Raw genomic sequence first — 25662 nt, 5'->3', positions numbered from 1 at the left:
TTTGGGCTGGAGAGTAGAGGCCGGTGGCCTTCATATGCCCCTCTGTGCTCCTTCCCTTGACGCCTGCGGGAAGCCAGGAGTGCCGAGGACTCAGGGCGCATGACGAATGACCGCAGGGATGAAGCTATCCAGACCTCGGCATCCGTCCAGAAGCGGTGAGACTCCAGTCCTCCCGTAGCTTAGGCCAGCTGGACCAGCGCTGCTGAAGCCCTCTGCCAGCCCCTGCTCCGCAGCCTCCATCTGACATCAGCAAGAGCTGTGCCAGGGATTTCTGGGCGCCTTGTATATTTTATTAGGATAAATATTTGGCTGGAAGAGCTTCCTCTGAACACAGCCCATCTCCTTAGGAGCAGCAGCTTCCCGGCCGCCTGCCAGTTGGGAGATGGGAACCATTTGGCTGTGCGTGTTCTCCAGTCTTGACAGCCTTTGACAAGGGAGAGAACTTAAACACACGTGCATTGGCGCACACACATCCGCACTTGTACACACGCACCCATGTACACATACACCCATGTGCATACATGCACACATGCACAAGTACACACATGTACTCACATCCAAAGGCCTGTACATACACACATACATGTACACATACACCCACATACACCCACGTACACAAATATGTACAGATATCCACACATGCACATGTACACCCCATACACACATGTGCAGACATACCCATGTGTATATACATGCATCTGTACAAATATGCACATACATCCAGGTACACATGCCCAAAAACACACCTGCACACATATGTACCTGTGCACAAGTACATGCATGTACACTCATGTCCTGGGACACGCATGCACACACGTATAGTTGTGCACATGTACACACACATAGCTATTTCCAGAAGGTTTCCCTTGTACGTCACCTTTCCCCGTGGCTTTCAGATGGAACAATGTCACACTGCTGTCACTAAGTCGGCAGCATGGGGGGAATGACGATTGTGTCCCTCTTCCATAACGTGGAACTCAACGTTATTGTCCCTCCTTAATCGTCTGGGTCCTCTTCCGGAGAGGCAGAGCAATCTTAGAGCTGGAAGAGACCTCAGGCGTCATCAGGTCCAACCCCCTGCCCACAGCAGGTCCAGTCCCAGTTAAATCATCCCAGTCTACTTATGTGACCACCCAGCGAAGTACTTGTCTGCATCTGCATCCCTGGTTTGCTCCATGACCCAGTTTCTGAGGTACCAACCTGACAAACACTCATCACACAAAACCTTGGAGATCTTTCCTCCCATTGCTTTCCTTCAGCGTCTCCACTCTGTTAAGCACCGAGCTGGCCACCCTCAACTGCCTGGCTAGAAATCTGAGTTACCACCCATCTTCCTCTAACAGCCCCTTTCCATCCCAAACAGAGTGAAGTGAACTAGAGAACCACAAAAGGGGGTAATTCACAGGCCTGCGAGCTAAGCTAGTCAAGGAAGTAGCATATTACGTCTCTTGAGGGAGTAATTTGGGGCCTGTTGATTATTGAGAGCAAGGGATCAGCCTCTAAAATCTAGAGTTTAGCACTTGGCAGTCAGATCCGTTCACTTGCTGAGCAGCCAGAAAGGTGGCGGGGTTTGAAATGGAGTAGCTGCTAGCAGGCTCATTAAGAGAAGGTCTACAGAAAGCACCAGAACGCTGGAGATCCTCCATCACCCTCCGGGGCGAGCCAACATACCCACCAGGTTTCCTTAAAGAACACTGGCATTGGAAAGACCCTGCGAGCCAGCGGTCAGAGCATCTCTGCCAAATGTCGGCGCCTTGCAGGAGAGTCTGAGCTCAGCAATGCTGAGGTGAGTCTGCTGTGGCGCTGGCTTACCCGAGAGCACGACCTGCCCGGGTGAGAATGTCGCATGAGAAAGGACAGTATCAAAACTGCACAAGAACTTCAAAAACAACGAGACGTCCTGGGGCACCTGACAGACCAACAGATATTTTGGAGCATCAGCTTTCGTGGGAAAGACCCACTTCGGCAGATGGCTTTGCCCAGGAAAGCTCATGCTCCAAAATATCTGGTTGGTCTCTGAGGCGCCACAGGACTTCTTGTTGTTTTTGAAAATGCAAACGAACTCGGCTGCCTCTCTGATACTTGTCACAAGAACTTCAGGAGTTCACAGACTCAGATGTGTGAGGCTGAACGTGGCCTCAGGTGGACAGCTTGTCCAGCCCCCCCTGCTCTGAGGTAGGACCCCCTAAACCTGCACCAGCCTGGCAGGGGTTTGTCCAGCCTGTTCTTAACCTGCTCCAGTGACGGGGATTCCACAGCTTCCCTTGGAAGCTTGTTAAAGTGAGAAAACTTTTCTTAACATCTGACCTGCATTTCTCTTGCAGCCTACACTTCACCTAACCTGTCAGCAGGTTCCCCCATCAGTCTTTTCTCAAGACTAAACTTGCCCGCTTCCTTTAACCTTCCCTCACAGGTCAAGTGTCTAACCCCTTTTGCATATGTAGCTCGGCTCAGTTTACTCCTATCTTTCCTGAAGCGCAATGCACAGAACTGATCGCAGTGCTGAGTCAATCAGGACAGTTACCTCCTGTGTTTCCACGTGACACCCCATTCATACACTGCAGGATGAGATTAGCCTTTTTCACAGCCACGTCCCACTGTGGACTTAATCACTTTGTGATCCACTCTAGTTCCCAGATCCTTCCCCGCAGGGCTCCCACTTAACCACTGATCCCTCTGGTTGTAGATGTGCCTTTGCGTTTTCCTTCCTAAGTGCAGCACTCGCCTGTTGTCTTTGCTGAATTTCTTTTGCCTGGTTTCAGACCAAATCTCCAATTTGTCAAGGTTGTTGTCAAGTCAAATCCTGGCCTCCAGAGTGCTTGCAACCGCTCCCAAGATTGATGTCATCTGCAGCTTTTAAACACGCTCTCTCCGCTCCATCATCCAAGTCACTAGTGAAAATATTGACCAGTACCAGACCCAGGTCTGACCCCTGCAGAGCTGTTAGATGTGCCCTCCTAGGCTGACAGTGAATTACTGTTTTTAACGCTGTCTTTCAGCCACCTGGGCATCCATCTAGAACACAGCTCCCTAGGTTGCTGATGAGAAGGTGATGTGGGACTATGTCAAAAACCCTACTAAAGCTTTGCTGACAATATATCATGTCTATTTCTTCTCCCTCGAACCCACCCACTGGGTCAGTAAACGTTTGACCCCTTGTTATCAGAGCAGAATGGCCATACCAGGTCAGACCAAAGGTCCATCTAGCCCAGTATCCTGTCTTCCAGCTGTGGTCAATGCCAGATGCCCCAGAGGGAATGAGCAAAGCAGGTCGTTATTAAGCGATCCAACCCCTGCCCCCCATTCCCAACCCTGACAAAACAGAGGCTAGGAACACCATCCATGCACACTGTGGCTAATAGCCACAGATGGACCTATCCTCCATAAATTTATCTAGCTCCTTTTTCGATCCCTGTTATACTCTTGGCCTTCACAACATCCTTTGGCAAGGAGTTCCACAGGTTGACTGTGCATTGTGTGAAGAAATATTTCCATTTGTTCATTTTAAACCTGCTGCCTGTTAATTTATTATTTCTCTCTTTTATTTCTGTATGTATTTTGCTGGATCAGGTCTTTATTTAGTATCAGTTTACACCTGTCTTGTTAATAATAGCCTTGATTAATGCATTGTTTTAGGATGGTCACTTAATTGCAAACAAGTTTCTCACTGAAGCACATGGGACAGCCCTGCTGATTTAGGAAATTGCAGAAGTCCAATAACAAAGGCCTGATATTTTGGGGTCTTTGCAGAAGTTGGGTGATACCCACATGCAAGATCCATTGATAAAGACCAGAGGCCCGATGTTGCTCTCAGTGACACAGGAGGAAACCCTGATTCAAGTCAATGGACTTCTTACACACTTCAGGTCACCCACGGGTTTAGCTGCTTTCCTGGGTCAGAGCCTAACACCTATGAAATCTGCTGAGTTACATCACCGCCGAACTGCGGTCGGTAACATCAGGCTCAGGGTTCATGTTCCTGAGACTCTTCAGGCACCAGCCCAGTAATATGCAAAGTGCCTTCGGAAACAGAGCTCTTCCTTGGAGAGCAGCAAGAAAACCAGCAATGCCTGTTGTGGGGAAAGAAGATGGCCACAAGGTCTCTGCTGGGGGCAGAAGAAAGGATGGGGATCTTGGGGAAAACGGAGTCCTTCCCATTAACCGAGCCAGGTCTTAGGATCAATTCAACTTCCTCCGCACAGGCATCGAACCCCAGCTCAACAATGGAAAACAAGGGGGACCATCAACTTCTACGGACCGCTCCGTCCCAGGGCAGTGGTGGCACAACTTGGTTTTGTTCTGTTTCCTTGCCAGCCTGGGCTAGGACCGAAGACCTTCCCCTGGTTGGTGGGGCGCACGAGCAGCAGGACCCCTCACATCAGTGTGTGTGGGTGGCGGGGGGGAGTGTTCCAACACTTCCCCCTCCCATGAAGGTATTCTGGGCTCGGAAGGGGCAATGATGGATGGCGCTAGGTGGCGTGTATGCATCATTGCTGGTAGATTATGCCATGGGCTTTTCTTTTGTGGTGTTGGTAATACGGCACATTGCCTACTGAGCGTGTGTCCTTCCTACAGCATGGGCCCCCCCATGCAATCAGAGGAAAGCCTGCCGGAGGCCTGCAAGGGTAGCATGTGCATTGCTAGGAGAGGGTGAGGTTGTGAAATTAATTCAATACGTAAGTGACAGCATGGGACAGAGGTCACCGAGGAAAAGCAGAATGACCTAGAGCTCAGGACGTGGGCATGAGAGTCAGGAGACTGGGTTCTCATTCTGGCTCTGCCACTGAGTTATGCCTAAATAGACAAGACAGAAAAATAGGGGGTGGTAGAGGTGGGACTAGGACCCAGGTCTTGTGGGGTATGTTCCAATGCGGTACCTACCAGGCTGCTCAGACCTGGAGACACAAGCACGTTAGTCCTGCTCCAAAGCCCAACAAAATCAGTGGACAGACACATAGGCCTCAGCAGAAGCCGATGCAGCCCGTATAGGCCCTGACTGGCATTAATGGGAGCAGAACAAGGCTCTGGAAATGCTAAGCAACTATGGTTATTGTCACCCTCATCAGCATCCTGGCCACAGCCCTGCCAGCATGGACCAAGGTGCTCCACTAGATGGCCCTTCCCAGCTCAAGCAACTCCGCTTTCCACCACGCTAGGGAGGGCTGGGGGTGAGTGACTGTCCTGAGGGACTGAGACAAGGTAGAAAATACATGTGCCCCTCTTCCCAGTGTAACAGAGAGGGCCCATTCAGGGCATGGCACTGGGGTGCCCAGCTCATTTAAAACCAGCCTGCTCCACACCCATGTACTGTAAGAACCAGACCTGCAGTGGCAAGCAGGGCTGGGTCTTTTCCAGCATAGATGTCCACAAGAACGAGGGCTCTCCCATGGGGGCAGAAATAAGAGGACGCAGTTCTTAAGAGACCGATCCAAACTGGCATAATCTACTGTCTCTTCTGCTGTTTCCCGTGGTTGTGCTTGCCCTGTTAGATTAACTGGCCTGTCCTTTCTCTCACCAGTGTGTGGCCAGCCCATTCGCCCTCTGCCAGGGATAATCAAGCGCATCATCGGTGGGCGGAACGCTGAGCCTGGCTTCTTCCCGTGGCAGGCCCTGATCGTGGTGGAGGACACGTCCCGAGTACCCAATGACAAGTGGTTCGGCAGCGGGGCCCTCCTCTCTGACTCGTGGGTGCTAACGGCAGCTCACGTCCTCCGCTCCCAGCGCCGGGACAACACCGTCATCCCAGTGTCCAAGGAGCACGTCACCGTCTACCTGGGCCTCCACGACGTGAGGGACAAGAAGGATGCTGTCAACCAGACCGTGGAAGAGATCATCCTGCACCAGGGGTTTGACATCCAGAACTACAACCATGACATTGCTCTGGTCAAGCTGAAGGAGAAGGTGACCATGGGGGACTATGTGATGCCGGTCTGCCTGCCCCAGTTTGAGCATGAGTTGGAAGGGCCGCACCCCAACACCTTGGGCCTGGTGGCCGGTTGGGGCATCTCCAACCCCAACATCACCGTGGACGAGATCATCAGCTCGGGGATGAGGACGCTGTCCGACATCCTGCAGTACGTCAAGCTGCCGGTGGTGCTGCATGCCGAGTGCAAGACCAGCTACGAGTCCCGCTCGGGCAACTACAGCGTAACCGAGAACATGTTCTGTGCCGGCTACTACGAGGGCGGGAAGGACACCTGCCTGGGAGACAGTGGAGGAGCCTTTGTCATTCAGGACCCCAGCACCCAGAGGTGGGTGGCCCAAGGCCTGGTCTCCTGGGGGGGACCAGAGGAGTGCGGCAGCAAGCAAGTGTACGGGGTCTACACCAAAGTGTCCAACTATGTGGACTGGGTGGAGGAAAAGACGGGATCCTCGCTCAAGTGGACATTCCTGGAACCAGAGCTGGAGAGATGAGCTCCCCCCACCAGCCAGCAGGCACCACTCTGGTCTTCTGCCACCAACAGCAGCACTGCTCCGTTCTCCCCACACCCTGGCCTCATTTCATGGGATGTGCTTGGGCTCCTGTCCCTGCATCAGCTGGCATAGGAAATGCCTGCTCATTGGCTCACGGGAATGAGCTGGTGGGTTTTGGCCAGGGACATTAGCAAGGCAGGAGCCACAGTCACCCAGAAGATGCCACCACAATACCTGGCCTCTGCGCCAGCATCCCCATAGAGGGCCAAGGACTGGGTGGGGCTGTGGAGACCGACTTCCTCCTGCATGCTTGCCAGGGAATGGCTCCTTCTGGATGGCACCCTGCACTGTGCCCAGAGGTGCCATCAGTGGCCAGGGCTGCCAAGCCAGCACGCCCCACCAGCACAGCACCTGTTTCTGCAACTCCCCCAGAGAGGGGAAGGGCAGGGAAACCCAGCTGCCACAACACAGGGCTCCCCAGAGCCCCTCACCCTGGCTCCAGGCACCACCTTGGTAGCAACAGGGAGGAGGCAGGGACCTTACTGACCTCTGGATCCTGCTTTCTTTTCAGCCAGAGCTCTTGCTGGGAGCTCTGTTCAGCACCAGGGAGCCGGCCATGTCCTGGCCTCAGCCCAGAATAAAGGCCCTGCTTCCACCAGGGCTTCTGGCTAGTGCAGGTAGATCAAGTCGCCCGCATGCATGTTGGGCAGGGAGGGGCAGTCACGAGAACCCCGGGTGAAACAAGACACCCCCTCACGCACATCCCCCGAGACCTGGGAGCATCTGCTTCTCCCCCAGTGCTGCCCTCTCCACTCGGCCAGCTTCCTGCACGCTCCTGTTCCCCGTCTCACCCTCCCCATTCCTCTCGCCGCGCTCAGGGCCAAGCGACGCCCCAGCAGCTTGGGGTGCCTTTGCTCTGAAGCCATGAGGCTCATTTCCCACCCTTCCCCCAGCCTGGGTTGAGTGTCTCCCCTGCCCTGGCTGCCCGCCAGCCTCACTAGCTCCCAACAGCATGGGGCTGCCTCCTGGCCCAGCTTCTTATTACACAGCACTTCCCAGCAAGGCACCAGCGGCTTCTGGTCTCACCCTGCCTCTCCCAGGCCTGGGGCGCCCCAGCCTGCTTTGAATGGGAGGGCTCCCAAAGCCAACCCCGCAGCCCCAGCACGCTCCCAGCTGCTGGAGGCCTGATAAGCCATTTGCACGAGCTTCTCGGGTCAATGTCTCGCTTTTCCAAGTAAGTCTGGCGAGGGGCTAGCTGCCAGCAGGCCAGCTCCTGGCGGCATTTCCACTGGCGCCGCTCCAGAGTCACTCCGCTGACTCCTGCAAGCTCAGGAGCCATGTGCACCAGTGCAAGCCAGTTCCCAGTCCAGCCTGCTGGTCAGCCAGGCCAGGGGTAGCTTCACTCCTAGAGAGCACAGCCACTGCATGGCAGTCCAGCCCTGGCAGCTGCCCTCCTGTGCTCACCTCCGTCTCTTCTGCATCCAGACAGCACAAGGGCTGCACGTGGGGCTGTAACGCCCCTGGCAGAACTGAACCTGGGACTGCTGAGCCTCTGCCGCAGCGGCGCCTGGTAGGAATGCAAAGATCGCCACGCTTGCGGTTGTCGCCTTCCATATTCGCCACCTTATAACGTTAAGTAAATAATTATCTAAATAAATGACCTCCCCCAGAGCCAGGTACCCCCGGCACCCCCAGTAAATGCCCTCCCCCTCCCCCAGAGCCAGGTACCCCCGGCACCCCCAGTAAATGCCCTCCCCCTCCCCCAGAGCCAGGTACCCCCGGCACCCCCAGTAAATGCCCTCCCCCCCCCCCAGAGCCAGGTACCCCCGGCACCCCCAGTAAATGCCCTCCCCCTCCCCCAGAGCCAGGTACCCCCGGCACCCCCAGTAAATGCCCTCCCCCTCCCCCAGAGCCAGGTACCCCCGGCACCCCCAGTAAATGCCCTCCCCCTCCCCCAGAGCCAGGTACCCCCGGCACCCCCAGTAAATGCCCTCCCCCTCCCCCAGAGCCAGGTACCCCCGGCACCCCCAGTAAATGCCCTCCCCCTCCCCCAGAGACAGGTACCCCCGGCACCCCCAGTAAATGCCCTCCCCCTCCCCCAGAGCCAGGTACCCCCAGCCCCCCTTCTTCTAATTCAGTGCCAGCAGTCACAGGAGCTGCCACCAGAGCTGTTGACGGGGCGGCTGCTGGGGCCACGACAGCCACCGCCACGCTCCTCTCCCACCAAGCGATGGGGTGCGTGCGCGGATAAGCCCTACAGCACCCCCTGCCTGCGACTCTCAGGAGGAGCCACGTTTCAAGGCTCCAAGAGCCACATACGGCTTGAGAGCCACAGGCTGGCCACCCCCGTCTTCGCCACAACGCAGTGTTCTATTCACCACGTGGGGAACGTGTTGGCCCCCACGTCTCTGCCACATGAGCTAAAACCAGCTGCCTGATCCTGTGCAAGGCCCTGCTCCAGACTTAAATAAGCACCTTGTGGCCCACAGGCTGTGACTCGTGGCCTGAGCTTATCGCCACCAGCGCCTGGCGAGAGGACGAATGCCTCCTGGTAGCAAACCCAGCTTGTTCTGAGAGCAAGGCGGGCAGAGGAGAAAGCAGAATATAGCCAGGTGTGGGAGCAGGGCTTCCACCCCCACCACAAACACATGCACCAACCAGAGCTGTGGGGCTTGGCAGGCTGAGTTCACAGCAGTCCTTCCCGGGCACTCCATTGCCACTGGGGCGTGCCCTGGGCTGCCTTGCATGGGCATGTTCCCAAAGCTGAACTGAGTCAACCCTCCCATGTTTTCCTGGGTTGGACACTGCAACCACATCACACTCCTGCATCAGGGTGGTTTCAGCACAACCCCATGCACTGACCCTCATCTGTGCAGAACCCCTGGCTCCCAACTGTAGGGCAATCAGCACTGCTGACCCCTCCTGGCCCCTCTACGCACCACTCCTGCCCTGAGCCTCAGGTCTCCAGTGCTCACCGGGGGTGCGTCTACACTAGGAACTAACTTCGAAGTTAGGCACTACATCAAAGTAGCCAGCAGAGAGTCTACACCCATTTTCCCTTACTTCAACATTAACTTTGCAGTAGGGAGCCCAATTCTGAAGTCCTTACTCCATTCCTGGGGATGGAGTAGTGCCCTACTTTGAAGTTTAACTTGGAAGTTGGGTGTGTTTAGATGCTCTACTTCGAAGTTGCTTACTTTGTACTTCAAAGTAAGCAACTTCTAAGTTATTTTTGTACTTGCACAATTCTCCCATGCTCCGATTGGGTCTGGGCTACAGTCCCGTTACAGTCAGCGCCTGCATGGGGCTGTGTCGGTGGACCCCACTGACCAGCTGCCTCCTCAAAGCAAAGTGTCATTAATTTACAGCAAAAGCATTTCAGAGAAAGCAGATCTTAGCGTATGTCTACGCTACAGAGTTATTCCGGAATAGCTAATTCTGGTGTTAGAATTCCAAAATAAACTATTCCAGAATAACATGTCTGCACTACAGGGAAGCCCCAAAGTTAGCAAAACTTATTCAGAAATAGTGTGGAGCTTAGTTCGAAACTGCCTGTCTTCCCTGTCTACACAGCCCCTATTCCACAATGGCTATTTCAAAATAGGTGCTATTCCTCGTAGAATGAGCTTTTCTAAACTTGAAATAAGCCATCCACTATTGTGAAATGATTTCAAGAGTGGTTGTGTTGTGTGGACACTCGCAAAGCTATTTCGGAATAGTGGCTGTTAGTCCAAACTTTGCTGTGTAGACCCACCCTTACGTAACCACACACCTAGGTGTGGTTAACTGTTCCGTGTAGTGGTACCTAGACCACTTCACAGAGGAAGAATAAGTGTCCCCTATAGCCTAAGCTAAAGGCCAGCGGGCTCTCAAGGACACTTATTCTTTCCTCTGTGAAGTGGTGTATGTACCACCACATGGGACAGTTAACCACACCTACATGTGTGGGTTACATACTTCCCCAGCTAAGGAAGCACATCCCACGCTTTGGAAACCCAGTTGAACTCCTGGACAAGCCTCCTTGTGTAACTGCCCCCAGGCAGACTCAAACCCAGGGTCGCTAGAGCTTAGCGGTCTTTAGTGCAGGCTGTAGAGGTGTCTGCATTAAGCTTCAAGCCTTCCTGTGGGCAGTTACACCGACACACTAAGAAAACCCACTACCTGCATGTCTAGCTGGCCAGGTGCTTAAACCACCTCCTGCATGAGGATCTGGTCTCCTCCCTGTGCTTGGAAGCCTCATGTATGCTCACACAGCAATGCCTGTTAGTAAAACACGGCAGGGTAGTTTTGCTCTCTGATAGCTACATGCATGTAGTGGCTGTTGGGCCAAGCCTTACCGTATTGGCTTGGTTTTACTCGGCTCCTGCAGAATTGTAGCTGGATAAAGGTTGAGTAAACCCAGCGAGACCCCCCAGCCATCTAAGCAGTGTCTAGAGGAGCAGGACCCTTCGGAGACTGCAAAGGACCGTGTCTATTGCACACCCATGCTATGGCCTGTATTCCTGATTATGCCGTGTAGCTAGAAGACCTCGTAAGCGTGATATGTTTGTACTCCGTGCTGTCCGCTGTGGAGCGCCGTGTGTGGACAGTCTGTATCGTTCTTACTGGGAACAGAATAAAGGCACACTAGGTACAAAGCATGTGTGCTGCCCCATTGCCTTTGTAACCAGCTGAGTGGAGTTCGTGGGAATGCATTTCGGTCGCCACCCATTGCAGCCACGGTGCTGTGCCCTGCCCTCTGCCTTCCCCAGCTGCGGGGCTCCTGGTTTCTGTGCGTCTCCTCCCAGTGCCCAGGCACCCTGAGAGTCTTCCTCTTCTTAAGCCAGTCGGAAAAACAATGCACTGAAGCACGGATAACAATGGGTTGGGTGAAGCAGCCACATGGCCCTGCAGCCACATGGAACTGGCCATATGTGACATGGCTATTTGATCCAGGCAGCCAATCCCTGCTCCCCAAGACAGAGGTGAAAAAGTACCCAAATGTTACTTGAGTAAAAGTACTGCTGATTTGGGCTGAATGTCCTTAAGTACAAGTTGCGGCGGCCCTCTGGAAAACTACCTGAGTAAAAACACACGCACACTTGTGCTTGCGCACATCACATCTAGATTGTATTCAAGTACCCAGAAATGAAAGCAGCTGCACTTTTACTCAAGTAACATTATGGGTACTTTTTTCACCTCTGCCCAAAGGGAAGTGAACCATTACTCTGGGTCCCACCAGTGCACCCCGGGGTGTGTGGAGGGTTCCTTCCCGCTGCTCCATCAAGTGTGTCAGTGGGATTCAGCTTGCCCATGGCCTGGTGTCCTCTCCTTGCTGAAGACTGCAAATTGGAGACCCATCTGCATCAAGAACCTCCATGGTGTGTCTCGGGCAGAAAAGAAAGGAGCAGAGGAACTGAAGCACACGACCCCATGCAAACATTCTTCTCATAATGAAGAGCGGAGGACTACAGAGCTCACCAGAAGGCTGCTTGCAAACTTTCCCAGTGTTTAGTCAGTGTTTCCTGCCATGCCAGAGCATCCCCGGCTGGCCTGTGTCATGCCTATCCGCCACCTCAGTCCTACCTGGTCCCACTTCCAATGTAGTTAATTCTTTGAGTGCAGTCCACCCCAAGGCAGTGCCAGGTCTCTGATTCCCATCCTGTCCCCAGGGAATCGTGCCTTCCTTTAGACAGACTAACCTGCATGCTTCAGGGTCACATCAGGGAGGCCCTGGACCATGCACACACCGGAGTTACGATCAGTGCTGCACTCTATGTGCTAGGCCAGTGGTTCTTAACCTGGGGTGCACGCACCCCCGGGGGGTGTCTGATGCCCTTTCCGGGGCTGCGAGTCATGCCAAGATTTTTTAGAAGGTAAATCATCGAAAGCACAAATTAAGCCCAGTCACGTAAGTGCAACTCTTTGTTTCATCAAACCTCTGCATTTATTAACATTACACATGTTAAACGATTCCTGTAACAGACCAACAAAAAATTTATTTGCAAGTTTTTAAGCTAATTGTAGTGAAATTATCTTGCTACACAATACAGCGTGCCGCCACACTTCGGGGTATTTCTAGACGCATGCGCAGGTGATGCTGTGGCAGTACAGTGGCTTTGTTGGAATTCAGTTAGCTGCTAACTGTTAGCGCGTCGGTTACAGTTTACTTCCACAGCAAAACTCCGCCACATGCCTGGGTAGTACTTGCTTGTTTTTGTACGCCTGTTATACTAGTAGGGTGTGTCTACACTTGCATTTCTCTTTTGAAAGTGGTATGCAAATGAGGCAAATCAAAAATGCAAATGAGGTATAAATTTGCACATCCAGCACCTTGGTTGCATATTCTAATTTCAAAAGAGCGTCTTTTGAAAGAAGAAAGCCAGTGTAGACGCTGCTCTTTTGAAAGTAAACCCATCTTCAAAAGACTCCTTCTTCCCTTTATTTAATGGGAAGAAGGATTCTTTTGAAGATGGGGGTTTACTTTCGAAAGAGCAGCGTCTACACTGGCTTTCTTCTTTCGAAAGAAGCTCCTTTGAAATTAAAATATGTAAATGAGGTGCTGAATATGCAAATTTATACCTCATTTGCATTTTCAAATTGCCTCATTTGTGTGCCTCTTTCAAAAGAGAAAGGCAAGTGTAGACACACCTGTATTTGTGGTGAGCAATAACATAAAATTATTTGGGATGGTCTAGACAGTACTTGCTCTTGCCATGAGGGCAGGGGACTGGACTTGATGGCCTCTCACGGTCCCTTCCAGGCCTAGCATTCAATTATTCTATTTTAAGTATATTTAATATGCATTTAAAAATGTACAGCCCTCCCATCTCCATTTTTGATAAGGGGCGTGAGAACCTATTTGATTTTTGGTAAGGGGTGCGAGAACATATTCTGAGCACCAGCGGGATGCAGGCTGCAGTAAAGGTGAAGAACCACTGGGCTAGGCTATTCAGAACTTTTGTAAAAGGCTGGATCCGAAAGCCCATTCTGGCTCATTCTAGGAGGGATTTTCCAAAGTATCTAAACTGTGCATGAAATCCAGGCTCAGACGCAAGGGTCAGCCCAAGCCAGCCTTCTGTCCACACTCAGATCAGGCTGATTCAGATCAGCCAGCCCTCAAGACCCAGGGCCTAGATCCTGCTGGGGAGCGGGTCAGAACCTGAGTCCCACTGTGACTGAGACCCACACACCCTGTGTGGGCACAGGTCAAGCCACAGACTTCAGTCAGGAGAACCGTGCACTTACGGACACATTAGCACAGCTGAGACCCAGGTCCAGCCACTGTAACCCCACCTTTCCAATGCAGCGTGGCCACTCAAGCAGTCTTGGAAACACCCAGCGCACAAGCCTGGGTCCCACAGAACCTGGCTGACAGCACAGTGTAAGACCAACTTTCAGTGAACACGTGTCCCATTGATGTTCTGTGGCATTTGTGCTTCTAAGTCACTTGGTCACTTCTGGACCTCTCACCACCTACTGCCATCAGCTTCCACAGCAACTTCCCTGTGTAATAACAGCCATGGGACTCAGGGCACATCCCAGAGTGCAGCTATATTTAAAAATACCCCAACATCTAAGGAATACAGGCTGTCAAGTGAGTTGCTCCCTGACCCTTTTCTCTCTGGGGGCCTGGGGTCCCCTGGTTTGGTTTCAGGGGTGATATTTTGCTCTGTGATAACCCAGCTCTCTCACACTTACTCTGGATGTGCTTAGAGAAATGACATTGTGGGGTAGGGAGGTGAACGGAGGGTCCAGGGGTTTGGGCCCCTGTTTAGAATTCCACAGGAGACATTTTCTTGTTGACGTCTTGTAATAATGTTTGAATAGGCCAAATCTTGAGATCCTGGTGCACTCTACACAGACGCATAGGATGCCAGGGCTGGAAGAGACCTCAGGAGGTCATCGACTCCAGCCCCCTGCCCACAGCAGGACCAAGCCCGACTAAATCATCCCAGCCAGGGCTTAAAAACCTTTAGAGATGGAGATTCCACCACCTTTTTAGGTAACCTCCTCGTGAAATATTTTTCCTATTCTCCAACCTAGACCTCCCTGCTGTAACTTGAGGCTATTGGTCCTTGTTCTGCCATCTCTCACTACTGAGGAGAATCTCTCTCCATCCTCTTTGGAGCCCCGCTCCAGGAATTTGAAGGCTGCTATCAAATCATAGAATCATAGACTCATAGGGCTGGAAGGGACCTCAGGAGGTCATCTAGTTCAGTCCCTTGCTTCAAGCAGGATCAACCCCCACTAAGTCATCCCAGTCAGGACCTAGTCAAACCAGGGCTTAAAAACCTCAAGGGATGGAGAATCCACCACCTCTATCAGCAACACATTCCAGTGCTTCACCACCCACCTGGTGAAGTACTTTTTCCTAATATCCAACCTACACCTCCCCCTCTGTAACTTCAAACCATTGCTCCTTGTTCTGCCATCTGACACCACTGAGAACAGTTTCTCACCCTTCTCTTTAGAGCTCCCCTTCAGGAAGTTGAAGGCTGCTACTAAATGGTCCCTCACTTTTCTCTTCCACAAACTAAATAAGCCCAAATCCATCAGCCTCTGCTCATAGGCCATCCTCTTCCCTCCAGTTTTATTCAAATGCCAGATAAAATCCACATAAACGAATGATCTGGTTATTGGCCACCAACTGCTCTGGAAAGTCATCCTCTCAGGTGGGCTTTGCATATGTCACTCTCGCCCCTGACCTTACTCCCTATGGTTTCAGTGTGTGGGAAGCCAAAGTTTTCCAGGAGTTTGCTGTCCAGAATTTCTGGTGGCCACTATGCCCAACGCGGAATATCTCCATGGATTGCCATGCTGTACAGGGGAGGACAGCCCTTCTGTGGAGGCTCTCTGCTAGGTAAGCAACTTTCTTCCATGAGTTAGACACTTAATGTTCAAGGTGGGTGGAGGGCTCTGAGTGCGGTAGATCCCATACAGCCCTGGAGAGCAGAGTTTGTTTTACCAGGAGAAGGAAATTCAGACCAGACACAAGAGTTCTCCCCTGGTCTCCTCAGACATGACCTTTAACTTCCCAGCAGGCAGCCTGTAGAGGGGAGCTGAAGGGCTCTCAGCTTTACACCTCACATCCCCAGGGTGGGGACCTTTTTGGGTCAGGGGCCATCGACCCCAGAAAAGCCAGTCAGGGCCACACAAGTGAAAAGGAAAAAAAATCCAAAATTTGGCCAATGAGAGCAGTGGGGGCGGGAGCCTTTCCAGGCAGCGCTGCACTGCCATTCTGCCAACTGGGGGGAGCGATGGCAGTGCACAGGAGCCCAGACCTGCTCCCTGCCCCCTGCCGGATGGGTGCTGGGAGCTATCCCATGCACTGGGACTGGGACTGGGCCGGACGGGTGCTGGGAGCTATCCCATGCAGTGGAACAGGGCCGGACGGGTGCTGGGAGCTATCCCATGCAGTGGAACAGGGCCGGACGGGTGCTGGGAGCTATCCGATGCACTGGGACTGGGCCAGACGGGTGCTGGGAGCTATCCCATGCAGTGGGACTGGGACTGGGCCTGGGCCGGGCAGGACAGACATTCCGACTCTCTTATATCTAGGAACCAAGTGGATTGTCACTGCTGCTCACTGCCTCCACCAGGAACTGAACCCGGAGGACCCCGTTTTGCGCAGCTCGGATGTTCTCAGCCCTTCCGCATTCAGGATAATCCTGGGTGAGTGGCAAGCAGCCAGCCCTGCCCCCTGCCTGCAGGGGCGGCTCTGGGGCAGACAGGCCATTAACCCCAGGGCCCTGCTGGTGGGTGGTGGCCTGGTGCTCTCCCAAGGCCACCATGGCCTGGGGACTTAAAGGCCTGATGGACTCAGGCCAGCCCCCTTTCTGCCATCCTGCTGCGCAAGCCCGTGCAGGTGCCTGGTTCATATGCTGGAGCTGCTCAGTGAAGATGCTCTGATGTTCACTGCCGCTGAGCCGGGCTCCCTGCCGTGGCGGCCTGACAGCCTGGCTGTGCCATGCTGATGCGCAAGGTCTGCCAGGCGGCACAAATCGGCTTGGACGCGTCCTGCGCTGAGCTATTTGCTCCTCCGAGCCCTTGCACGCCTCCGAAAGGAAGTCGGCCCCCATCGGCGCTGCCCTCCCACAGCTGCGCCAGCCCCATCTCCCGGCCTCCTTCCTTCACAGGGAAACATCGGACCCTCAAGCAGGACGACACCGAGCAGCAGCTGCAGCCGAAGAACATCATCCTCCACCCCTCCTACCGGGCGGCCACCTTCGAGTACGACCTGGGCCTGGTGGAGCTGGCCGAGCAGGCGGTCCTGAATGACTACGTGATGCCGATTTGCTTTCCCGATGGCTCACACCACAAAGGCAAGGGCTGGCTTTTCCCCCTCCCCCAGCCAGGGCCAGCTCAGAAACCAGCTGTGGAGCTCCAGGGAGTGATTTTGCAGCATTGCCGATGGGCCGGCAGCTTCTGCTGCGAGCAGGCCGACAGTCTGGCTAAAACAAGGCAATATGCATAGGGAAACCCAGCAATCAGTGCAAGGCAGAGATCCCAGGGAGGCTGGGCTCAGAACACCTCCAGGGACAATGAGTGAGAGCTCGGGGGCAAAACTGAGCCAGAGAAAAGAAAGATTTCCACGCCACCCCGCTGAGCCGTGAGCAGTCTGTTCTGGGATGACAGCACTGTCTCCCTGAGGTGGGGCTGATGTTTCCTCCTGCATGCCACTGGGCAAAGCCCAAGCAAACACTATCGGGACAATCAGCTGGGGGAACTCCTCGCCAGAGGATGGTGTGAAGACCAGGATTTTATCAGGGTTCAAAAAAGAGCCTGATACATTCATGGAGGACAGGTCCATCAGTCCTGTTAGCCAGGATGGGTCGGAAGGGTGTCCCCGGCTCCTGTCAGAAGCTGGGCTTGGAGGTCAGGAAGGGGATCACTCAATGTTTCCCTGTTCTGTTCACTTCCTCTGGGGCACCTGGCCTTGGCCACAGTCAGAAGACAGGACCCTGGGCTAGATGGACCTTTGGTTGGACCCACTCTGGCTGTTCGCATGTTCTTAATCTGGGGTTGAGCTCAGGATGGACTGGAAGCCTAGAAGCAGTATTCCCTCTAAGCTGAGCCCTCGGGCGGCCACCCAGGAGAGAGTCAAATGCTGCCCAGCTGATTAGCAGAGCTCCCCCAGAGCCCACAGCCAGCACCTGTGTTTCTACTGCTGGTGCACGTCCACACATACCTCAGTGCATAGAACAACACTGATTCTGCACACAGATGGAAGCAAATTAGAGGGAACCCTGACCGAGGGGTGCCCAGCTCTGGCCCCTGTTGTTCTTTGCTCTTACTCACCCCCTGAGTTTTTTTCTCTCTTGCTGGCTCGCCTGCCTGCCGTGTCTTAGTTCCGTTGTCTCTAGGCAAAAGGGGATTAAGGACTGTTCCAAAAAGTATCTCCTCTGCCTGAGACAGAGTCACACGCGCACACACACACTCTCTCTCTCCCGCTCTCTCTCTCTCTCTCTCCAAGATCTGCTCACTGTGTGTGCAAGCCTCATGTCTTCCCAGGCAGCTGTCTCGCCAAGAGCTGCCTATGTTCAGGGCCCGTCGGCCCTCCCAGCACATAGAAAAGGGCTTACAAGCTAGGATCAGTGCCACAGGCCAGCAGCAGAGCAGTTAATCTGCACAATTAAGGATGCAGTTGGCTGCATGGAAGGGCTTTATACACCTGCCTTTGGCTCCTCTTGTAAAACAGACCAGGCACGTTGGATACAAGCTCTGCCTGGAGGGAGATAACAGTTGCCTTGGTACAGGCCAGCTCTGGGGCAGGAAAAGGTTAGCTTAGAAAGATGCTAACATGGACTGATTCATTGCAGTGTTTGGCAGGGTCCAGTTAAGAGCAGGGCCCTCTCCCCACACTTGAGTATCCCATCGCTAGCGAGTTCCTCTCTTTTGCTTTCAGATGCCATGGTCATTGTCAGCGGCTGGGGGAAGCAGTTCTTGCAAAGACGCCCTGAAGCCTTGATGGAGGTGATATTGGCTTTTATTATTCACATGCAAATACGGGGATCTAGGGCAGTGTCCCTGTAAGCTGAGCACTTTGGGCGGCCACCCAGGAGAGACTCAGGTGCTGCCCAGCTGATGAACAGAAAGACCACAGACACCCACCGTGGGCAGCACGTGTTTCTGTGGGTGGTGCACATCTCTTGTGCCTTGGTGCACATAACAAAATTTTTTCCACCCTGGGAGGGAAAAATTAGGGGGAACTCTGGTCTTGGGGCCTGAGCCCAGGGCTGGGGTCTGACACTGGTGTTCTCTGCGACCTTGGGCATGTCAGTGCCTCTGCTACTGCAGCTGTCCAGTGAGGGTACTGGCACTGGCTTCCTTTTAGCAGCTGAATGAGTTAGTGGTGGTCCAGCTGCGGGGGAAAGAGGGGGACTGTACAGCCCAAGGGACACAGCAGGAGGTGCTGCCATCAGGCTGCCTCCTAACCGCATGCCGCGTGAGTACACTGCCACAGTCACACCGCCACCCGACCTTAGATGTGAGTAAACACACCTCTCAGCCTTGCGTCATTTCCCCTAAAGCTCTGTGCTCTGGTGGCCCCTCGGGAGAAACCAGTGGCCCCGTGAGCCACCACTGAGCAACGAGCAACAGCAACTGCAGCTTCACTGGTCCACGAGGCGCCGGTGCCTTGGACAGACCTTGGTTACAGGCCAGGCTGCCAGCGGCAGAGTCCAAAAGAGAAGTGGGGCCAATCTTCAGCATAAACTGGAGATGAGCAATATCAGCTGGGCTGAGGGAAGCAAACAGAAGGGCTTTCTCTCTGTTGGTGGAATAGACCATGTTTCCATTGGCCATCCAATGGGAACGTGGTATGTTCCACTAACAATAACCCCACCAGTGCCCACCAAGGTTTCTCCTGTGGCTTCGTTACGATGTTCTCACACAGAGTCACGTTAGAGACGATCTCTGCAGGTCAGTCCCAGTGCCTCCTCTTCACCATCCTTTTCCCAGACAAATCCCAATGGGAGCTGGTGGGCAACCTACAGGAAGTTCTCAGGATACCAGTTATTGGTTTGGTTGGTGGTGGTATCCCCAGTGTGGTCAAGAGCTGTCCACACACAGTAACAGGGGGGTTCCTGCCTTGAAGGCCTAAAGCCTAAAGGCACATCTACACTGCAATCCAAAGTCCCAGTGCTATCACCACTCATTACATTTCAACGCCCCAAAGAACCACTGTCCTCACCTTACCAAGCATATCACAAGTCCTCAGGCTTCCCCCAAAAGAGTCCTCTTTGAATTCAGAAACATGCACGCAATCACAGGGTCTCTGGGATGGCCAGGCAGCTTATGCTGCTATATTTACACTGAGACTTCTCTCTAGGCTGGCATGTGTAACACCAACAGACCTGAGTTGCTGGCACCAGGGATTGAACCTGTGATCATAGGGGCAAAAGCGCTGTGCTCTACTGCATGAGCTGAAGACCAGCTGACTGTCAGCCAAGGCTGTAGAGCAGAGACTTCGTGAGGTCTCAGTGCCTCTGGGTCCTACACATGGGCAAAGTTAGCTTGGCTCTGTCTACTTGATTTGGAGTCACATTTGGGACCTCAGTGTAGACATAAGCCAAAGTGGGAGACAATCAAGACTAGGCAGGATTTATCAATAGGAGGGGAGGGATAACTCAGTGGTTTGAGCACTGGCCTGCTAAACCCAGGGTTGGAAGCTCCATCCTTGAGGAGGCCATTGAGGGAGTAGGGCAAATAGATGTCAGGGATGGTGCTTGGTCCTGCTTAGAGGGCAGGGGACTGGACTAGGTGACCTCCCAAGGTCCCTTCCAGTTCCAGGAGGTGTGTATCTCCATTATTTTCTTTTCTACATGTTTTGATATGTACCAGATTTGAATGGGGATAGACAGACACATAAATACACAGCTGCCCTTAGCCTATCCATGGGGCCAGTGTCTTGTGGGCATCATGGTAAGGGGGAGGCTAAAGGAACCCACGCTGGTGGCCTTGCAGATCCGTACTGTGCAGGCACCATGTCCCTGGGGCAGCAGGAGGGAAGGTGCACAGTGGTGTATGGGAGTAGCAGAGGCATAGATGGACGAGGCCGTGGCGGGGGTACGTTGATGGGAACTGGGAGCGATGCCGTGGAGACCGGAGAAGATCTGGGAGGGTGTATTACACTTTTTGGCAAATACTGGGCGGGCCAATAATAACCACCACACCCAGCTTCTAGGGGTCCTGCATCCCTCCCCTCCTCCACCCACCCCCGCTGCTGAGCCAGAGCAGCCGTGTCCTGGTGTCCCTTAGCTACGTGTGCCTGCCTGGACTCACTCTGGTGGCTTGCCAGCTTACGCCCCGTCACAGCCCACAGGGGGGCCAGCCTGCATGGTGAAACACGCGTGTGAACAGGGTCCGACACCACGCCTCTGAGGGCAGGATCAGAGCCTGAACGTCCATTTCTGCCCACCTCACGTAGGACATGACGTGGACGCTTGCAGTAGACACAAGGAGCTGGGTCTGATTTCTGCAGGGGAAGTGAAGTCTCACGTGTACACCCCCCCAGGCTGGCTGGAGGCAGGGATGTCCCCCTCTGACAGCAGCTAGGCCAGAGAGCAGTACAGGAACCCACCACCGCTTCGGGTAGGGGCAGGCTCCTGGGGCTCAAAGCGGGAGATGCTCTTGCTTTGGGATCCAGCTATCCCAGACTGAGGCCCAGCCTGCAGCCAGGGGCGTGTTACAGTCAGGCAGGGCATGCTGCTGCAAGAACGTCTGATCAGGCTTCCATAGCTGTGGCTGTGTCAGTCCCCGGATATTCAAGGGAGACAGTGGGTGAAATGCTTGGCAGATTATTTCAGCATACGATAGCCGTATTTATCAGTAAGCTATTGTTCCAGTTTTGCTCAATTTAAACATTCACAGATGTGGGAGAGACTGGGGCCAGGGTGGGGGTCGCCTCAGGCAAAAGTTGGGATCGAGCAATTGTGTAATGCCAGAGATGCTGAAATTCTGAAAGGTAAAGGCTTTATGAGCATCACAATTCAAACTGCAACCAGCCGATGTCAAAATTTTAGCCTCAACTCAAAAACTCAGAAGTTCTCCAGCAGCATATTTCTGTCTTGGGCTCTATATACATTTCAGTGGCTAGTGACAGAGATGTTTTTCCCATTTTTGTGTGTGTGTGTGTGTGTGTGTGTGTGTGTGTGTGTGTGTGTGTGTGTGTGTGTGTATCTGTGCATAAATTTCAGTGGCTAGCAACAGAGATGTTTTTCCCATTGTTGAGTGTGTGTGTGTGTGTTTGGTCTATGACATTTCCTGCTAAAAGTCTGAGCCTTCTAAGCCTCCCTCCATCCAGCAGCCGCCCCCTGCCACCTCGCCGCTGATAACCAGCTGTCCTGTCTTGCAAACAAGAAATATTTTGACTGCAGATTGAGATCCCGCTCACGGACCATACTGTGTGCCAGGAGGCCTATGCAAGGCTGCAGAGAAAGGTGACCGACGACATGACCTGTGCTGGAGAGAAGGAAGGTACAGCTCCCTTCTAGCCAAACCAGCTTTCATGCAACAGTGTCCATCCGTCCCTCCCCGTGATAAGGTCTCACCGTCGGGCTGCCTGTCAGAAACCTGGCCAGCAGTGGGGAGACTCTGAGGGGGTCATGGCTTTTTAACCAGCGCCCTGTCTGAAGAGGGGCACGGCCCACTGGGCAGAGGTTAGTATGAGGCCAGCTGAGTTCATGGTGGACTGAAGAGATTCACTGTGGTGACCTGTCACATGGGGGACCTTCAGCAAGGCACCATCAGCTTCCCCCGCACAGGCTCTGTCCATCTGGGGACACAGATGAGGCCCTGTGCCCCGAGGCTGCGCTGAGGCTTGCAGGTGGGCTCTGTCTGGCAGGGAAGGGGCAGTATTTGAACAGTGCTTCCTGCCTGCCTTCCCACAGGCAGAGTCCTGCCTGCCTCCCCAGCAGAGCGGGGATAAGATGGGCAGGGACTCTGATCCTGGCAACTGCAATGGCCACACAGATCCCCCGCTGATCCTGGCCCTCCGGGGCAGGCCTGTCCGGCCCTTGCACCTCCCAGGAGGCCATGCCGCAGACTTGGAAACTATCTGACCTCATGCAACCAGAAATGACTGGGGATGTCAGCAGGGATGCTGGGTGAGCTCCCTCGGCCTGCGTCAGACAGGATACGGCTGGCTGCTCCCTTTACAGCCATGCCCTCTATGGGGAAGCTGTGAACAGGGATGGGTTTATGGACAGAGATTCACTCACTGCAGTGGCTATAAGAGATTCAGTATCCAGTTTGGTTCAGAACAGATAGGCTCATCCACACCATGCCAGGCCCTCTTTCCTGATAGACATGGTCACACCTTAACCCCTGGTTTTCACATCTCCTTGAAACCAGCATGAGAAGTTACTACCAGCTTTGCACCTATGACGCAGTCTTTGGATTAGGGAGATCGGGTAGCAGGATGGGGTTGAGGGGTAATGGGTGCCTGTCTAAGACAAAGCCCTGAATCTCAGGACTGTCCCTGTAAAATTGGGACATCTGGCCACAGAGCTTTGGATGAAACATCAGACCAGGGTCCTGACCACATGTGGTCAGTGAAGGTTCCACAGCACTTCCCCCTCCTAGGGTGTTAACTCTGGTGTCCTGGCCAAATTTTACAGTGGGTCCTTCTGTCTCCCATCCTGTCTCCTTTATTTTCATCTAAGTCCAGAATTCTTCCTCCCTTCCCATCCTAAACCACTGCTCAGCCTTGCTGGTAAAGAGGTCCCCTGTGCTCCACTCAGAGGTGGCTGCTTTTTAGTGTGGACACACAGCTAATCCTGTCCACTCTGTTGGAGTAGCAGTTGGCAAAGTCTGTGGAGTGTTGGGGTCCCTTGGGGGTGTCAGATGCCCCAGAAATGACCCTTCTTCTCTTCTCCCAGGAGGAAAAGACGCTTGTAGCGGAGATTCCGGGGGGCCCATGGTCACGTTGAGCACCCAGAATAAGCACTGGCAGCTGCTGGGCACGGTGTCCTGGGGAGATGGCTGTGGGCAGAACGATCGGTACGGCGTGTATTCCAGTGTGCCCAGGAGCTTGGCTTGGCTTAAGCAGGTCACTGGGGTGGAATATTGAATTCTCTAGGCTGCTCACAACCCTGGCTAGGTGAGACCTGTGCATGGTGCACAGACTTTGCCAGGTCTGAGGTGGACAATTAAGCTAGTGAAATGGTCTAATTTCTTCTGCCAAAAAACCCACCTCAGGGAGAGTCTTGGTCTGCCTCCGAGTGGAAATTCCCTCTGGACAGAGGGACAGGAAAGACCACGACTGGATTCCTGCTCTCATCTGAGCTGACCTGTGCTCTGAGCCCATCACTGCAGCTATCCAGGAGGGTCAACCCATTTCCCCTTGATTTCCGACATCAGTAGTCAGGGGAGAACAACTCTGCAATTCCACTGTCACTGTGCATTTACCAGGAAAGTGGAGGATGAATCCCATGCCATAATAAACCCTAATGATTGAGACTGAAAGGAACTCTGCTGGATCTTGGGCTTCTTTAAAAAAACCCTGGGGTTTTGCAAATCTTCTCTGCTATGAAACAAGGCACAGGAAACTTTACTCCATATGTCAAAGGAATATCTTAAAGGCCACAGAATATTTGCAAAGTGCTTCTAATTGTCTTGGCTGTGCAAAGAGAGGGCCCAAAGCCGCCAATATTTCCCTGTCCCCTGCTGTGATGCTACTAGGAGCATTCAAAGTACAGTGCCTGTGAGTTTTTCCAGGATCAACCTAGAGAAAGTTACTGCTTTTCTGCTTCTGGGAGTCGAGTGGGTGAAAGTCAACCCTCTGTCTAAGCCAGCACAAGATCTATTTCACTTTTAAGGGCAAAGTGACACTTCGGGGGTACGTATGACTCCGCCCAAGGGTGAATTTCACCTGGCAGGAAGAATCTCTCAAAACTGGCAGCAGCCCCGAATTCAGGACCTGCCAGAGCAAAAGGGTTCTGGAACCTTGGCTGTTTCAAGTGCTTTTCTCAGCACCCAGCCGATGTTCTTTAGATGGGCCCTACGTTTGGCAGGGTGACTTCTCCATCCCCTTGCCAAGGGCTGCAGTTGCTAGGAGGCAGCTGTATCTCAGTAACCCACAGCTTAAGCTATGTCAGCCTTTCCACACCAACTATTCCTGCCACATGAGAGCTGCAGGAGGGTGGGCTGGGGTAGGGGAGCAGAGAGCTGAACTTTGTCCAAATCCATGCAAAACTCCCCCTGAGCAGAGCCGCAGCGGGGTCAGATTCGTGGCCTACTGGGCTATGCAGCCCAGCTGGTGACATGAAGGCTACATCTCCACTACAGGGAAGAGCGACCCTGCCATGATTGATCTTCTGGAGTTTGATTTAGTTTGCCTGACAGGTAGGGTAACCCCACTGCCCTAAGAGAGATACGGGACACCAGCCTCCAGGGCGCCTTGGTGCTGGGCACTGCTGCCCCATGGCGAGGCACTGGAGATGGGAGCTCTGCAGCCTCCGCTGAGAGAGAGTGGAGGATGGGAACTCCACAAGCTCCTGGCTGGGGCAGGCAGGGTGCCAAAAATAGGGGCTCTGCAGTCTCCTGGCAGCGGGGGCGGGCGGGGAGTGAATGTGGCAGCTGCCCTGCAGCGGGGATCCCTGGCAGCCGTGCTGGGGAACAGGGTAGCTGCTCCACAGAGGAGCTTCCCTGCAGCAGGAGCTGCCACCCCAAGGCACGAGATACCTGTGGCAGCCGCCCTGTGGTGGAGGTCGCTGGCAGAGGGGGCTGCTGCCATGGTGAGCCAGCGAACGGGGCAGCTGCCTCCTGGCGGATGTCTCCTGTAGCGGGAGCTGCTGCTGCAAGGCAGCGGAGAACTGGGCAACGGCTGCCCCAAGACACTGGGGAACAGGAGCCTGGGAGAATATGGCACAAGTTGCCCATTTTCTTAAAAAAGCCTGTGAGACAGCTCAAATAAGGGACTGTCCCAGGAAAAACAGGACAGCTGGCCACCTCGAGGGAGAGGCTCTCCTGGCCTGTGGTCCAATCACTGCTGGGGAGGGCCAGAACATGGGGGCAGACGAGAAAAGGGAACGCAAGGGCAGGCACCACAGTTGCTGGCACCTCTCGGGGGGCAGAGGCCCCATTCTGCAACCAGGCGCCAGCTGATTCCACAGGGTGCGCAAGGCTGCCTGGTGTTTCTCAGCCTCTGGCGTCCTCATCCTTGGATGCAGCGAAGGTCTGGGGATGAATCGTGTCCACTTGCCGACGTCCGTGAGCAGGAGAGCTGGGCGCCCGCAGCCGTATGTGCCTTTCCCACGGTATGTA

At 53.9% G+C, this 25662-nt stretch overlaps 1 protein-coding gene across 3 annotated transcripts in view; it reads left to right on the top strand.

Annotated features, from left to right (window-relative positions):
- The window catches only part of MASP1 (MBL associated serine protease 1), a 70664-nt gene extending 46808 nt beyond the window's left edge, over positions 1–23856 (top strand). The window contains exons 11-16 of one of the 3 annotated variants that reach the window (XM_075004199.1): positions 15122–15256; positions 15955–16068; positions 16533–16718; positions 18302–18369; positions 21774–21873; positions 23277–23856. In XM_075004199.1, the coding sequence (XP_074860300.1) occupies positions 15122–15256; positions 15955–16068; positions 16533–16718; positions 18302–18369; positions 21774–21873; positions 23277–23467 (794 nt within the window). In that variant the 3' untranslated portion in view covers positions 23468–23856. Of the gene's footprint in view, positions 1–5518; positions 8102–15121; positions 15257–15954; positions 16069–16532; positions 16719–18301; positions 18370–21773; positions 21874–23276 lie in introns of those variants that run through there. The other 2 variants (XM_075004200.1, XM_075004198.1) reach the window with 2 other exon arrangements.
- The last annotated feature ends 1806 nt before the right edge of the window (positions 23857–25662 follow it).

Source organism: Carettochelys insculpta, chromosome 10 (genome assembly GCF_033958435.1).
Source record: "Carettochelys insculpta isolate YL-2023 chromosome 10, ASM3395843v1, whole genome shotgun sequence".
NCBI lineage: Eukaryota > Metazoa > Chordata > Testudines > Carettochelyidae > Carettochelys > Carettochelys insculpta.
The sequence above is the reverse complement of the archived record's forward strand: the minus strand, read 5'-3'. Positions and strand labels throughout refer to the sequence as shown.